Source organism: Thermobia domestica, chromosome 12, assembly GCF_964235325.1.
Source record: "Thermobia domestica chromosome 12, izTheDome1.hap1.1, whole genome shotgun sequence".
NCBI classification, from domain to species: Eukaryota; Metazoa; Arthropoda; class Insecta; order Zygentoma; family Lepismatidae; genus Thermobia; species Thermobia domestica.
Genome location: NC_137465.1, coordinates 182,488,619 through 182,506,404, shown reverse-complemented (window position 1 = coordinate 182,506,404; position 17,786 = coordinate 182,488,619). Strand labels below are relative to the sequence as shown.

Here is a 17,786-nt window from a genome sequence, read left to right as displayed (position 1 = left end):
GTATATAAGTATATATATATCGGGCAAAATAAGGTTAAAAGTTGAACAGGTTGGTGGTGAGAAAAGTACCGATGCAAGACCAAGACTAAGACTAAGACCATGCCTGCAAGATTCTCGCAACACCAAGACCATACCTGCAAGATTCTCGCCAGACTAAGACCAGCAAGAATCTTGCATATGCAATATTTGAATATTTGCTGATTTCCATCACACTTTATCCAGGCTTTGGACCAGGGACGGATAGGCATTATTAGAGGGGCGCGGGCGCTTTCTCCCACAAGGGCCACCAGCATCTCAATGTCACAAATCAATTGCACAGTTTTCTTTCTACAGTAAATCAATAGTATTAACAATTGACAATTAAAACCTGATATTCTTTCATCAGTATATTATTCTGAATTGTTCAAAATATTATATGAAGTTCAAGGAGAACATATACTATATTACAAAATTAGCAGATGATTTAGTGTACTAGTTTTTGATGCTACTGTATCTATCACTTTTACATTCGAAATATTTTTTAATAAATCTTTTTCAATAGACATCAACAAAATGTTTTCAAATGTTCCTGAGACATGGTACTCGTTAGCCTATTTTTAATGTATTTCAGTTTATTTCAATTTTGAAAAATTTCTTTCGCATGTTACCTGAGTTACGGGCAAAGTGCTTCAGATTTCCCGTAAATCAGTATGTCCCGTCTCATATAGCCTCGCTGCTAAAAGGACCGTTAAACTCAAAATCAACTGAATCACACGTGTAACTGATCATAGGTGAATTGACAAAATCTGAATATTGTCCTTGCATATTACTTGAGCCATCGGTTGAATTTCAAATACACTTCTTAATATCAAGGTTCAACTTCTGCAGAATTTCCAGCAGTAAACCGCAAAGATACTGGCCTGTGGTAGATATGCATTTTACAATGACAACAATACTTTGTTTAACAACCATTTTAACAACATACCGTAAAACAACAGAGCTGGCCTGAAACTACTATATCTTGAGTAGTGTCTAATAGAACAGACAATATTGAAGCTTGAGAGACTTCTTTCGAAATATCTTCTTGATAAGTGTGCTGATAGCATTCAAAACATAATTCACCGTGTTTAGTAAAAGTTATGCGACCACTATCCTGCTTACTTCCTCGTATATGACTCTTCTCAGTGACCTTATCTAAATTACTTTTAAGAGGAAGATCAAATTTGCGTAAGAAAAGAATAATATCCAAAAAGTTTCCATGATCTATAGCTGTGTCTTTCAGTTTATAGGCTGCTACATTTCCTCTGTAAATGAGCCCTCTTTTACCAATGAGTTTCTGAATTTGACAACTCGATACAAGTAGTAGTGGCCGACGTATATTGAGCCGAGTCAGCAAAAATTTCTCGATTCTGATTGGCTGAGAGAGGTCACGTGACGTTAGGCCCCGCCCACGCGGGAAATTCAAATTTTCCAGGTCACGTGGTATGACGTCATGAGTCACCCCGCGGGGAAATCCCTCACTAATTTGTTCCCTTTTACGGGTAAAATGTGTGTTTCTGATTGGTTGATAGCTGTCACGTGATTTTAGACCCTGCGATATTTGAAATTCGTTCCCTTTTACGGGTAAGATGAGTGTTTATGATTGGCTGACAGAGGTCACGTGATCTTAGGCCCAGGGATTTTTTAAAATTCGTTCCCTTTTATGGGTAAGATGAGTGGTTTGGTACCTTGAATTTGATTGATTGATAGAGGTCACGTGATCTTAAGCCCCTGTGACTTTTGAAATTTGTTCCCTTTTTACGAGTAAGATGAGTGTTTTGGTACCTCGATTCTGATTGGCCGACAGAGGTCACATGATCTTAGACCCGCCACACACCCCATGAGTGAAATATAGAGCGATATGTCGGTGATCCTGTATTTTAGAATTTTGTTCCCTTTTTATGGTTATCCTTAAAGTTCCCGTGGAGGGTTCAACCCATCCTTAAATAACCCTTTTATGGTATGATATTGTACTGAAGTTTACATTAAATATTATCGTTCTCTCTTTGACAGATAAGATGATTCTTACCTTGATGGAGATCCTGTCCTTGAATTAGTAGCCTATGTCTCTGGAAGTAACAATGGTGAAAGAGGGGTGTCGCTTGTAGATTTCTTATATCACATTGTTGTGAGTTTAAGCGATTTATTGCTCAGTAAGCGCTTCATTAATGGAAACAGTGTTGCCAGATTTTTCTTACCTAAACTGCTCCGATTCTTTTCGAAACGGTTCCGCAGAGTGCAAGAAATTTTAAACTAAAAATTTTTCGAACTAAAAAAATTTGTAACTAAAAAATTTTAAACAAAAATTTTCAAACAAAAAATTTTCGAACTAAAAAATTTTGAAACAAAAATTTGAAAAAAATTCGAACTAAAAAATTTAAACTAAAAACTTTCGAACTAAATTTTCAAATCAAAAAATTTTCGAACAAAAAATTTTCGAACCCAAAAAAAATTCGAACTAAAAAAATTAAAAATTTTTCGAAAAAATATTTTAAACTAAAAACTTTCGAACTAAATTTTCAAATCAAAATTTTTCGAACTAAAAATTTAAACAAAAAATTTCGAACCAATTTTTAAAAACAAGTTTCGAACTAAAGTTGTAAACCACATTTGAAAGTTTTCAAATCCAAATTTTTTTTCGAACTAAATTAAAACCAAATTTTGGACACTAAAAAATTCTTTAATTAATTTTTCGAACAAAATCATGTAAACCAAATCTTGGATATATTTTCCACCTTAAATTTTCAAGATTACCATTTATTTGAAAACAAGTGTTCAGGGTTTCAAGAAATAATAAAACATATTTTTTTTTCAACTTGTTGTATTTTAACGAAAGGTATGTGCTCTTCTCATACAAGTTTATTAACATAATAAATACAGGATCTAGTTTAATGAATATGTTGGACGCGTCATCATCTTCGAATGTTGTAGCCGTATCCTGTAAAGAAAAAGAAGAAACGACGGATTACTTTATGAATTTCTTTTTTTTTCTGAAACAATAAAAATGAGTCAATATTGATAAGAGAGAAATAAAACTTACTCGTAAATGATGGATCTGTTTAGGTTCATCTTCCTCCTCGGGTACAGGATGACTGCATTTTTTTTTCACTGATGGATGTTTATGAACTCTTCTGGGTACTGCATTTTTCTTGGTGTTGCTGCTTTATGGTCAAGGTTCCTCCTTCGGTACGAGATGACTGCATTTCTTCCACTGATGGTGATGTTGATGGTTTATGAACTCTTGTGGGTACTTCATTTTCTTCTTCTTGGTGTTGCTGCTTTGTGGTTAAGGAAGGGAAAGAAGAAAAGGAAAAGGAAAAAAGAAATGGCGGCCTTATTGGGTATTTACAGTTTTTTCTTCTTCATCTTCTTTTTCCAGTTCCATCTTCTGTTTTTTAACGTACCCGTACGGAACCGTATCATAAGAATTGAATTCTTTAAATCGACGTTTTGTGTACTGGATACTGTACATTTTTTCTTCTTTGCGTGTGACGATGGTATGGTCTTTGGTCCTGCATATCTTATGGGGGATAGTGATGGTGACTTGTCCACGGCATTGATTTGTAATCATTTCTTTTAGCGTATTGAAATTTAATTGTTGTCCTGCATTGTAATTTAATGTAAATCCTCTAATTTTGCATATGTAACTGGTGACGTTGGTATCCGGATTGTATATTTCTAGGCTGTAATTTTTTGGTCCTCCACTGACAAATGTCTTGATGTATGCTCGTGGTCCGTAAGATTCCATCTCATTCGATAAGCATCCCAAGTACGTTGAAGGTTCAATGGTTGGCTCCCCGGGCTTTTCTGTAAATATTACAGAATCCGTGTCGAAATATAAAACACGTTCCTGCAACATTTCCAGGTACTTGTACAGTTCCAGGCGTGCCTGACATGTTGTAAATGCACCTAACACGACATTGGTGTTTCGGTTTTGAACAGGCACATGTTCATTGTACTCCCAGAACGCATACAACATCGTATCATTGATGGGTACAATTTGATGGAGTTTAATGTCGGGGGAAGTGAGTTTTTCATAAAATTCTTCCGGCCGATCAATAATTGTGGTCTGGCTAAAGTTTGATCTTTGGCAAAGCTTTCCCCATAGAGCGTTCACACAAAGCTTAGATAAACTTCTTCGTGCAGGATTATTTTCAATTTTGGACGGATCCAATGCAATACCTTCACGCTCCAGGACGGTTTGTATGAATTTTGATTTGTCTTCTTCGGTCACACAGGAACTAGGCCAGCCAGACGCTTCCATTTTTGATTTCAAAAACGTATTGATATATTCCGTGAACAAGCCACCTGTTTTCGTGATGGGATCATATTGTTCAACGTCATAGTCCCAAATTTCAAAAATTTCCACTGGTTGATATCCTAATTCTACTGCTTTCTGGATTTCATATGATACCCATGTTCCAGTGAGGCATCGCTCCTGGTCGTTGTGCGTACACGTTGCTGTAGGGTCTGGGTTCATTTCTTCGGCACACGCAGCACACAGTGGAAAGAGTAGTTTCTTGTTACATCGGTAAGGCAGGAGACCATGATAAAGATGGCGACTTGGTAATATCGACATTTTGATTACACCATTGACTTTATTTATTGGTGGTATATTTTCATCACCCTGTAGATAAATTCGTGGATGGCCTACAGGGTATTTAGCACACTTATTCACATAAGGATAAAGCGAGACAATATCGAAATATTTTATTACTTCCCCCGCTTTTTCGTCGACTTGGTGGTACAATTTCACGCAATTGGTCCTTCCTCCAAAAAAGCTATCTCTTGGATTTAATGGTCTGCGGTTCATGTACGGGTGATTCTTCAGATACGTCGCCATTGCAGGATTTTGTTTTAAGAACTGATTAAATTCGCACTCCCACATTTCATGTACAATGTACCCCAATTCACGCAGTCTTGCATTTTTTCTTTGCGTTCGTTCATAACGGAATTCCATGGTGTCTTCTGGATTGTTGTAGATGGGCTGATTACGGCCTGTAGTAAAACATACTTTACACCCGTGGTAAAAGCAGCCGGCATGCTCGTAGACGTGCTCCTCTAACGTCTCAGGATCTTGGTAGTAACCATCAACATGGAATCCCGCAATAAACACTTCTTTTTGTCGGGCCGCATGTAAGATTTGTTTTTCTTCGCTTTTTTCAATGTAGGCCAGCCATTGCATTGCAGCGATCGATTGGGTACTTCTCCATCGATAGCCATGTGCCGGTAGAATTCCAATGGTATTGGGTTTAAGGAAATTCCGGCGAAATACTAAATTGGAAGCACTGGCAATCGTGATCGTCTCCAAGAAGGGATTCACTTTGGTTTCTGTTTCAAATGACGTCATAAACGAAACGCATGCTTGTCGCAGTACATTGACATCTTGAATACAATACTTGAGAATTTCTTTCTGAAAATCAAACGTGTCATTACGATGATCGTTGTACCACTGCATGAACTTGTTCCTGTCTTCGACGGCCATTTCATCTGCACCATAATACTTTGTTTCTGGAAGTGGTCCAATATACGATTGATTCTCCTTGGTGTTGAAGAAATGCGGGAAGTAGCCTTTAGTTGCGGGTAAATTGAACGCTTTTGACAATTTACTTAATGCCATAGGTAGGAAGTTCAACGAGTCAATGAACGTCAGATTATTCAAGGTTAAACTCAGTATCTTGGTCCCATTTAATATGACGTCAGGTCTCCATTGGCATTGTTCTACCATGGTCTTTAGGATAAAATGTCCATCGTATCCCTTAGCGTTGTGCGCGACACAGAAAATCCTATTTATATTGGGACGACGTTCCCGCAAGTACTGGAGAAAATCATAAACTGGATCCGCTCCTTGGAAAATATGCTGGCGCTGACCACACGTACTGCAAGACTGCTGGATATTATCGTTTTCAACACATGCATAACACACTTGTTGTGCAACCAATAAATTTGGAATGTGTACATACGTATTATCGCCAATATTCGTGTCCTGCATAGATTCTATATCATAGAATATCAACAAGGCTTTCTTTGCGTGCATGAGTGAAGGAACACCAGGTTTCAAGCATTGTCGATCAGGAAGCATAAAACATTGATGTGATCCCGGAACAATCTTCTTACAAACATTGCAAAAGATCTCATTGCAATCATGAAGTCGTTGTCCTGTATGCACAAAGGAATATACTCTGTAACATCTAGTACATTGCTGCACCATTTTGCATACAGGTTCCCCACGATGATATACAATATTACGATGATTGTTAAAACATTGTTCCCCATAAAATTGCCGATTGCAGTCGTTGCACAGCACTAGCGTTTGGTTCTTGTCGCATAGAGGTCTCTGTAGACATTTGGAGCATGTTACAGGACAATTTTTCACATGTCTGTTACGATGATCATACTTTTTATGGCACGCCTCACAGTAGAAATTGGTTGCAAAACAAGCAGTTAAAGATTGAATGATGTCAAAGTGGCCAGCTAAACAAATCAAATTTATGGGAGTGCGATTTTCATCGTTGGGCCCCTCGTACATGATGTCATGACCTGTGAAACTAGTATACACTGTAATTTTATATTCTTTGAGGTATGCCTGGAATTGTCGAATTTCATTTACACTGGCACCATGATCCAAATTCACTCCTGCATTTGCACATAATGCATTCACTTCATCGTCCACAACACATTTTGATTGATCTTGATATTGTCTATGTCGTTTCACATCTACATTCTTGTATTTTTTCAGGCCAATAGCAATAACAAGGGCGTACGCCAGGCACCTTGAATCTTGATTTTTTACACGTACAATCCCTCGCTTGCAACGTAATAATTCTTCATTTTGAAGTACTCCTTGCCGCAAACCACCATAGCCACGTGGAATATCCACACGATGAAAATGCACGGTGAATGGCTCGTGCAGGAGAAATGCATTGTTACTTTGTAACACTCTTTCGAATGAGGCCCACATCGTTTCCAGTGTCAAGTTTCGTGCTTGGCGAAAACTCACCCAAAATGGTTTATTCGTGTTGCGTGGCGATATTACCGATAAACCAACCATCGCCTCATCGTCGACATTGGCTAACAAATGGTCTAGCATTGCTTGGAAACTGTTATGTACATACTGTATGATATCGGTTCCTACGGGTGGTGCATTAAATTGAATTTCGAGCATTCTGCCCTCAATGTTAAATCGTCTATAATGACGAGTGATTTCATTGCGAACAGTAAAACCCGATTCGGCCATGTTTAAAAATGAAAGGAGAAAACAAACAAACAGGTACGGTAAAACAAATATGTAATGGAAAAAAGGAATTGAGCAGCGTGAATTTACTACAAAAGAAAAGAAGAAAGAAAAATCTTAATCACCTGATAAACAGGAAATCATAACATTCATGATAAATTCTTAACTAAGCAATTCATGTAAAGGTTCTGAGTTTGATTCCTGGCGGTGACGTTCAGAATCTCATTATGAAAGCATATGTACTAGAAATCAAAGTTTTTTTTTAAAATAATTATGTTACTGAAATGAGTGTTTTATTGCTGTCAAACTCGAGAGCACTACATCAGCATGTAACTGACCTACCATTCTATAGTGATAAAAAGAATGCATGAAATGAATGAATGTTTCATCAGTGCTGAGATGTGATAAAGTACGCGTAAGCATTTTTTTTCCCCACTCACAACGACCTTTAAATGATGCGTTTGCAAGTTGAAGAGACTCATCAAACATTAACGATACACATACGTAATTGTCGAAACAAAATCTGTATAGCGTATTTTTTTTATTATTATTGTGACTAAGCGGTTAGCGTACATGGTTCGGACGTGGAAGGTCCTGGTTCAAGCCTCGGGTTTGCTTTTCCACGTCGGGGCATGTCAAGCCTTTTCTGTAATTTAATATTCTCACGCGTTATCATACATTCTTTTCAAAACTAAGCTAAATGACTGACGTACACCTCATAATACATAAACGTACATAAATCGTCTATAATGACGAGTGATTTCATTGCGAACAGTAAAACCCGATTGGACCATGATTAAAAATGAAAACAAACAAACAGGTACGGTAAAACAAATATGTAATGGGAAAAAAGGAATTGAGCAGCGTGAATTTGAGTTGATTTTTTGATTTTTTAGTTTAGCGTCCCTTTCAGCAGCGAGGCTATATGAGACGTGGACCTACTGATTAACGTGGAATCCGAACCACATGAGCTCCCTGCCGGGAATCGAACCCTGGTCTCCCACGCCAAAGGTACGTATGCTAACCGCTTAGTTCGGGAAATCATAACATTCATGATAAATTCTTAACTAAGCAATTCATGTAAAGGTCCTGAGTTTGATTCCTGGCGGTGACGTTCAGAATCTCATTATGAAAGCACGTGTACTAAAAATCAAAGTTTTTAAAAAAATAATTATGTTACTGAAATGTGTGTTTTATTGCTGTCAAACTCAAAACAATTACATCAGCATGTAACTGACCTACCATTCTATAGCGATAAAAAAAGAATGCATGAAATGAATGAATGTTTCAACAGTACTGAGATGTGATAAAGTACGCGTAAGCATTTTTTCTACTCACAACGACCTTTAAATGATGCGTTTGCAAGTTGAAGAGATTCACCAACCATTAACGTTATACATACGTAATTGTCAAAACAAAATCTGTATAGCGTAAATCTTTTAACCAAATATTCATGCACTCTTTTTTATTTAAGCGGTTAGCGTACATGCTTCTAACGTGGAAGGCTCTGGTTCAATCCTCGGTGGGTTTGCTTTCCACATCGGATCGCTGTCAAGTCTTTTCTGAAATTTAATATTCTCACGCGTTATCATACATTCTTTTCAAAACTAAGCTAAATGGTTGACGTACACGCCTCTGGCCTTGGTTCAATCCCAGGTGATTGCTCGAATATCACGTTAAGCTGAAGGGGACGCTAATGATTTCAAAGGGTATCGAACCATATTATTCTCAGACATAGTTTTTAATATTCTGTAATGCATTCTTTTCAAAACTAAGCGCACACATTTTTCTGGCCATGGTTCAATTCCCGACGGGTGCTCGCTGAAGGGACGCTAAACCATATCATTTATCGTGCTTACTTTTAATGTGTGGAGGTTCCTGATTCGTACTTCCACTTTCCCATTCCACTAATTTCTTCATAGTCTAAATATTTCGTACTAAAAGTAAAACAGTGTATTCGTGATCCGCCCACAAATATGAAATAAAAATGATTTTCGAATCTTGGGTGACAAATAAAATCTCACTGAACTTACCTCAAATTCAATGAACACAAAGTCGGTGCAATGAAGCTTAAATGAAAACACTTTTAAAAGGAGATCTTCTTCACTCGCTAGTTGAGAGCGATGTAGGATTTGAAAAATGAAATTTAGATTTTTATTTAGGTCGCTGTGAAAACGATGTCACCGTCAGCCAATCAGAAACGAGGAAATTTATAAAATGACATCACAACGAACCAATCAAAACGCTCGCTGCTTTTTGTCATGAATCACGAACGAAAACGATGTGTAACAATCGATCGTGACGTCATTCAAGTTTCTCAATAGTTACATCATATAGTATTGCAGTTCTGAACCCAAATGCTTTCTGTCAGGATCATGTCACTACATGTCGTAACTGTGACGACATTTCATTTTCCTCATATTCCACACGTGAATGTCAATGTTTGCTTTTTTCATGAATCATGCTGACACGTTCGTAGTAAAACAAAAGTAATGCGATCCGCTGACGTTTGCATTTTTCAATCATATGTGCTTCTATGTCGTCACACAAAGAAGTCTATCAGCATTTTATTTTAATCCACGAACGGAAGCGTTACACTGTCAGATTTATTTTCTTAAAGTATAAGTGTATCCTTTTCAAGGACCATGGTTCGAAACCCACCAAGCATGATTAAATCCGAATTCATTCATAGCTAAGCGGTTAGGATACACATCTTTGGTTTGAAAGACCTGAGTTCGATTCCTGGAGAAACATTTCTTAGGATTTTTCTTAAACTTGGTTTAAATTTCTAGTTCGAAAATTTTAAAAGTTTAGTTCGATAAAAAGTTTGATTTGAGAAGCGTTACACTGTCAGATTTATTTTCTTAAAGTATATGTGTATCCTTTTCAAGGACCATGGTTCGAAACCCACCAAGATCGATTAAAACCGAATTCATTTAAGCGGTTAGCATACACATCTTTGGTTTGAAAGACCTGAGTTCGATTCCTGAAAAAACATTTCTTAGGATTTTTTCTTAAACTTGGTTTAAATTTCTAGTTCGAAAATTTTAAAAGTTTAGTTCGATAAAAAGTTTGATTTGAAAATTTTTTAGATGTGATTTACATCTTTAGTTCGAAACTTTTGTTTTTAAAAAATGTTTTACTTCGACAAAATTTTGTTTCAATTTTTTTTTAGTTCGAAATTTTTTTGAAATTTTTAGTTCGAAAATTTTTTGTTTAAAACTTTTTTGTTTCAAAATTTTTAGTTCGAAAATTTTTTGATTTGAAAATTTATTTCGAAAGTTTTTAGTTTAAAATTATTTTGTTCGAAAAATTTGTGTTTAAATTTTTTAGTTCGAAATTTTTTTTGAAATTTTTGTTTCAAAATTTTTAGTTCGAAAAGTTTTTGTTTCAATTTTTTTTGGTTCGAAAATTTTTAGTTACAAAATTTCTTTAGTTCGAAAAAAATTTTAGTTTAAAATTTCTTGCACTCTGCCGGAACCGTTTCGAAAAGAATCGGAGCAGTTTAGGTAAGAAAAAATCTGGCAACACTGTTTCCATTAATGAAGCGCTTACTGAGCGTTTAAAAAAAAAATCGCTTAAACTCACAACAATGTGTTATAAGAAATCTACAAGCGACAAGGATTCCCCCCCCCCCTCCCGCTGGTAATCATCTTATCTGTCAAAGACAAGGATAATATTTAAGGTAAACTTCAGTACAATATCATGATACCAAAAAGGTTATTTAAGAGGAGGCTGAACCCTCCATGGGAACTTTAAGGTACCAAAAAGGTATCTTTAAGGTATCAACCAATCAGCATCGTGGTACCAAAGCATTCATCTTACCCGTAAAAGGGAACGAATTTTCAAATATCCCAGGGTCTAAGATCACGTGACAGCTGTCAACCAATCAGAATGAGGTATCAAAGTACTCATCTTACCCGTAAAAGGGAACAAATTTCAAAAATCCATGTCATAAAAGAGAATGAGGGATTTCCCCGCGGGGTGACTCATGACGTCATACCACGTGACCTGGAAAATTTGAATTTCCCGCGTGGGCGGGGCCTAACGTCACGTGACCTCTCTCAGCCAATCAGAATCGAGAAATTTTTGCTGACTCGGCTCAATATACGTCGGCCACTACTACTATACATTACCTGTCTGTTCTTCTCAACCTTATACTACCGTTGTTTTACCTGTTCATGAGGAAGTAGTTTCTTAACATGAAGTAGTACGTTTTGTCGCGGATTAAATATCCGAAATGTTTTAATTAGTCCATGACAGGTTGTAATTTATATAAGTGGTACGTTTTGTCGTGGAATAAATATCAGAAATGCTTTAATTAATCCATGATAGGTTTTCATTTATGACAGGTCGTCAAAAGTGGTACGTTTTGTCGCGAAAATTCAAGTGGTACGTTTTGAAAAAATGAAATGAAATCTTTAAGTTTAACGTCCCATGGTTATGCCGGTTAGGCTAAAGGAGACGGTGATAATGAGAGATGAGTGAAATGGTGGAATGAAGAAAGTGGGAGGAAACGGGAGTACCCCGAGAAAACCCACGAGCACGGTGTTTGTCCACCACAAAGTTCACTTGGCGGGGGCTGGGATCGAACCCGGGACCCCAAGCACCAGAGGTGAACGCTCTACCACTGAGCCACCGTCAGTCTTGAAGGTTTTTGAATTTTTAACGACAGGAATTCAACATATCAGTACGAAACTGTAAAAAAAAAAAAAAAAAATATATATATATATATATGGAATACATTTAAAAAGAGTGGAAAGAATCAATCACTGTTCCATTTCACAAGAAAGGCGACAAAACTAAATGTAATAATTATCGAGGCATTTCTCTTAACATTCTATTAATAACATTGGTTCCATACGCAGCAGAAATTATTGGAGATTATCAGTAAGGATTTAGGGAAATCGATCAACTATCGACCAGATATTTACTATTCGATAAACACTCGAAAAGAAATGGGAATATATTACCCAGTACATCAGCTGTTTATTGGTTTTAAAAAAGGTTTACGACTCGGATAGGAGGGAAACATTGTACAATATTCTTACAGAATTCGGAATACCGAAAAAGCTACTTAGATTAATTAAAAGGTGTTTAATGAATCCCAGAGTAAAGTCCAAGCAGAAAAATTCTTGCCCATGAGCTTCCACGTCGAGAATGTCCTGAAACAAGGAGATGCGTTATCGCCATTATTGTTCATCTTTGTTCCGGAGTACGCTATAAGGAAAATTAAAGATAGCAACTAGGTCCTAGAGCTGAATTGTATTCACCAGGTTACGGCGTATGCTGATGATGTAAATTTAATAGGGGATGATAGGAGAACGATAGAAAGAAATGCAGAGTCCTTATTAAACGCTTGCAGCGACATTGGTTTAGAAGTAAATGCAGAGAAAACTAAATACATGGATCGTATTATGGCAAATTATGGATGCGTTAAAACATCAAATAATACTTTCGACAAAGTGGATACTTTCATATATCTGGGATCAATATCACCAGACCAAAATCATATCCACAAAGAAATTAAATGTCGACTGAAGTCAGGAAATTCGTGTTATTATTCAGTTCAAAGTATTTTGTTGTCGCGAATTCAGTCGAGGAATTTAAAGCTTAAAATATATAAAATGATAATCATGCCTGTTGTGTTTTATGGTTATGAAACATGGTCGCTTGAGGGAAGAACGCAGACTGAAAGTATTTGAAAATAAAATCCTGAGACGAATATTCGGACCCAAGAGGAACGGGAATGAGGGAAACTTCATAATGAAGAACTGCATAATTTATACGGTTTACCAAACATTGTTACGGGCACCAAGTCTAGGAGGCTCAGGTGGGCAGGTCATGCAGCCAGAATGGAAGAAGGTAGGAACGCTTTCAAAGTTTTAACTGGACATTCAATCGGAAAACGTCCATTAGGAAGACTTAGGTGCAGATGGGAGGACAATATTAAATTAGATCTCGCAGAAATAGGAATACAAAGTAAGAACTGGATCTAGTTGGCTAAGGACTGAAGTCAGTGGAGAACTTTTGCAAATGCGGCATTGAACCTTCGGATTCCATAGGCCATAGAGAGAGAGAGAGAGAGAATATGTTTAAGTTAAGCACAACTGCACAACAACCATAAGTGAATGGTTAGCTTTTGCGCTTCTATCGGGAAGTCCGGGATTCAACCCCGCATTCGACCATTTTGACAAAAGTTTTTCTTAATTGTATCTGTGAATGTAGAGATAATGCGCGTACTGTGAGTTCTGGCCGATTTCCTTTCTTATCGTTTTTAAATCGTTGTTATTACTAATTACCAGCAGTGACAGATTTGCGAAGGGGGTTAGGGTGGGGATGTTTTACGGATGAAGCTTTTACCCCGAAATTACAGAATTTCTAAAACAAACGAAATATTTGTTATGTCTTTACTCATAAACTTCAAGCTCTTCTCAAATAAAAATTAGGTGTTTTTGGAGAAACTAAACATTAATAAGAAAAACCCCTCAAAAAATACTTTTCTAAATCCGCCACTGATTATCAGTATAAAATGGTCTTCAAGGTTGTATTCGGAAGGTTCTTGCTGAATATACAAACAAAACAAAATATTAGTTATGCTTGTACTCCCAAATAAAAATTAGTTAATTTTAGAAAAACCAAACATTAAGCAGAGAAACACCTTTTCTGAATCCGCTACTGATTATTTGTATAAAATGGTATTCAAGTTTGTATCCGGAAGATTATTGTTAAATCATTGCACAGCTACAGTATAACAAGAATGTGGAAGTACACTTTGACAGATATACTGACAAACATACGCTCTGACGGATACATTGAAAAACGAAAGTTTAACTTATGTGCTAGAAGCTAGAGTAGGCCTACTAATCTCTAGGAAATGAAACACGGATGACTAAAAAGAAATGATGTAGAAAAGAAAAAAAATGTCGATAACTCAGAAGTTAAAATAAATATCTTCTACAGTTGACCTCAAATACTACGACTTTATGTTTACTTTAATTCATAAAACGTGTGATCCATCCATCATGATGGTGAATTCCAGAGCGAAATATAACATTTAGGACACGAAATCTTATTTAACTTTAGAGTATACTATAAGAAAGCTATTTAAATAGAAAAATAATGAAAATGAAAAAAAAAAAACAAAATTTCCAAAATTCTCGTTTTTTTCCCAAAAAGCCGGCATTTTATGTGCAAAAAACCATCGATTCAAAAAAGCCGGCTTTTTGTGCATCTCAATCTAATTCTATCACTTTTTAAAAATAATATAGATGACAGTACTTAACAAAATTATTTAGTCTTTTCGGATGCAGAATAACACCTGTTCAATAAGATACACGCAATATCTTGTAGTATTGTAAAAATTTTGTGGGTGCGCGCCTGGTCAGGTCTAAGGATTCTCGAAATGACTTGCCTTGGATACAAAATTTTGGATCCTACTGAAACTAGAAATCTTGTCTTAGTAGAATTTTCAGATTTTTCAGTATTTTTAGGAAAGAGGGGAGAAAAAAATGTTTAACATTCAGAATTTACTTATAACAAACATCTGGTTCATGCTTAGCATTGCTTTAGTAATTCAACCCAAGGGAACACAATATGTGAGTAAAGCACAAAGTTTTGAATTAAAATATTAATCTGTATCAGTTTCGCCAACTAAGTAAGCCTTAGGCTTTTTCGTACTCAATATCGATTTGGTGAAGCCAAAGATTTAGTCAGTTGGCGAAACTGATACACATCAATATTTTAATTTGAAACTTTGTGCTTTACTCAGATATTGTGTTTTTCTATGTTGAATAACAAAACATTAATTATTTCACACGTTAGAATAATATAATTCTATCTGATTTAAAGTAGTCACTGAGCAAAACAATACGTTCATTGAAAAAAATATTAACGTGTAATAGTTTCGCCAACCATCCAGTTTGGCTTCATCAGACCGAAACTTTAGCTTCGTTAGTTAGCTTCGTGTTACACGTTAATATTTTTTTCAATGAACGAATTGTTTTGCTCAGTGACTAGTTTAAATCAGATAAAATTATATTATTCTAACGTGTGAAATAATTAATGTTTTGTTATTCAACATAGAAAAACACAATATCTGAGTAAAGCACAAAGTTTTAAATTAAAATATTGATGTGTGCCAGTTTCGCCAACTAACTAAATCTTTGGCTTCACCAAATCGATATTGAGTACGAAAAAGCCTAAGGCTTACTTAGTTAGTGAAACTGAGATACAGATTAATATTTTTCGCCAACTAACGAAGCCAAAGTTTCGGTCTGATGAAGCCAAACTGGATAGTTGGCGAAACTGTTACACGTTAATATATTTTTTTTCAATGAACGTATTGTTTTGCTCAGTGACTAGTTTAAATCAGATAAAATTATATTATTCTACCGTGTGAAATCATTAATGTTTTGTTATTCAACATAGAAAAACACAAAGTAAAGCACACATCTGAGTAAAACACAAAGTTTTAAATTAAAATATTAATGTGTATCAGTTTCGCCAATTAACTAAATCTTTGGCTTCAAAAGACATAGTATTTTTGGCTTCATCAGACTGATACGGTGTTTCATAAAGCCAAAGTTCAAGTTAGTTGGCGAAACTGTTACACATCAATATTTTAATTACAAATTTTGTGCATTACTCAAATATTGTGTACTTTTTATGTTGAATAACAAAAAAACATGATTTCACACAGCAATGTAGAACAATTTTAATTGGAAACTGAAACACAAACTATTTGCTGAGCAAAACAATATATTCAAACAAAAAGCTACATACGTGTTACTAACACTTGGCCTCATCAGACACTCTATGAAGCCAAAGAGTGGCCAAAGTGTTAGTGTGTCTGATGAAGTCAAAATGTTAGTTGGCGAAACTATAACACGTATGTAGGTTTTTATATGAATATATTGTTATGCTCTGCAAATAGTTTGTTTAAGTATATACAAAGCAAAGCTTCTCATTATGGAAAATATTACAGTTGGAAACTGAAGCAGTTTCATCTAAACTAATTATAACACACAAACACACACAAAAAGTACTATGGGAGCTCCTTCGTGGCTAAGTGGTTAGCGCACGCGCCTTTGGCGTGGGAGACCCGGGTTCGATTCCCGGCGGGAGCTCATGTGGTTCGGATTCCACGTTAATCAGTAGGTCCACGTCTCATATAGCCTCGCTGCTGAGAGGGACGCTAAACTAAAATAAACAAAATCAACAAACAACAAAAAGTACTATATTACAATTCTCTGTGGGAGCTCATGTGGTTCGAATTTCATGTAAGCCCTCGTCTCATACAGCATCAGAGCTTAAAGTGGTGTTAAACTCAATTCCAACCAACTGGGGACACTGTAGTCTAGAGGTTAAAATATTTAACTCGTGTCAATGTAGTGTTGGGTTCGATTCCCGGCCGGTGCTTCCCAATTTTCGTCGTTCACCCAGCGTCGTGAGGCAAATTGGGGGGGGGGTCATATGAATAAAAGACATGATGGTCACTAGGTCTAGAAAGCTCTTGATACGTCTGTTACAGACAGGGAGATGCACCACACTGACTACTGTTCGTCGCTAGGTTGGACGTAGTTCAGCCGATCGCTAACAGACGGCGTTGGAGAGGCTCAGGCCCACAAAAAAGGCTGTTATACAAGTGTTCTTTTAGTATATTATACATATTTGACTTTTAATTTTATTTTTTTAAAATGAAGAATGCATCTCTTTAACAACCACACGTTCATTTTGTACGTTCAATGAGTTGATTGATTTTGAGTTTAACGTCTCTTTCAGCAATGAGGCTTTATGAGACGGAATCTACTGATTAACGTGGAACCCGTACCACATGAGCTCGCGTTGGCAATCGAACCCGGGTCTCCCATGCCAAAGGCACGTATGTTAACTGGTTAGCCACAAAGGAGCTCTTTGTATGTTCAAGAAAGCGTTGCAGGACATATCACAATTCACAACCATTTGGAGTTCTAGTTTCATTCAATTGGTAGCAGCTTTCGTTCCTGGCATCAGTGTACCATGACCAATTGAAACTGCGATATAATCGAGACAGCGTTGTGTTACGGGATATGAAGTCAGGACAAGCTAGGACATCTTTATTTCATGTGGAAATTCAACCAGCCATCAATGGAAGCCAAGCAGCCTTCAAGAGTTCACTGCCTGATGTTATTAACACCAATATTCTGTTGTACGTCGCAATCTGACTACATCAAAAAATGAATTAACTATTGCTTTGCTGTTATTGAGGAAGTCTTTGTACTTGTAATTTGTAATAAACACTGGTAGCAACTTCCTATTACCTTTTGCCTACCAAACAGTCTCACACGCGACGCTTTTAATTTGCTTTGTTAGATCAATTGCTTCTCTCAATTGGTTCGACCTCATTGGCCCCTCATAGTCACGCTACTACAAGACATTGTCCGTTTCGTTCGTTTACCCACGACACGATGTTACAACAAGGAAGTAATAAATACAGAAGTAAATACTTTGACTCGGGTGAGTCTCTTTTTGGTTCGTTTACCTGTCAACGTTG

At 36.5% G+C, this 17,786-nt stretch overlaps 1 protein-coding gene across 4 annotated transcripts in view; it reads right to left on the bottom strand.

The window, feature by feature from the left end:
• Osi24 (Protein) overlaps positions 1-17,786 on the bottom strand; it is a 164,851-nt gene that overhangs the window by 18,383 nt on the left and 128,682 nt on the right. The window contains exons 2-3 of one of the 4 annotated variants that reach the window (XR_014127834.1): positions 3,059-7,341; positions 2,837-2,956 (exon numbers count right to left, since the gene is read on the bottom strand). The exons of 2 other annotated variants lie outside the window; for them this stretch is intronic. Coding sequence is in view for 1 of the 2 variants with exons in the window: in XM_081734459.1 (XP_081590585.1) it covers positions 7,224-7,341 (118 nt within the window). In the remaining variant the exon portion in view is untranslated. Of the gene's footprint in view, positions 1-2,836; positions 2,957-3,058; positions 7,342-17,786 lie in introns of those variants that run through there. One more of the 4 variants, XM_081734459.1, reaches the window with a different exon arrangement.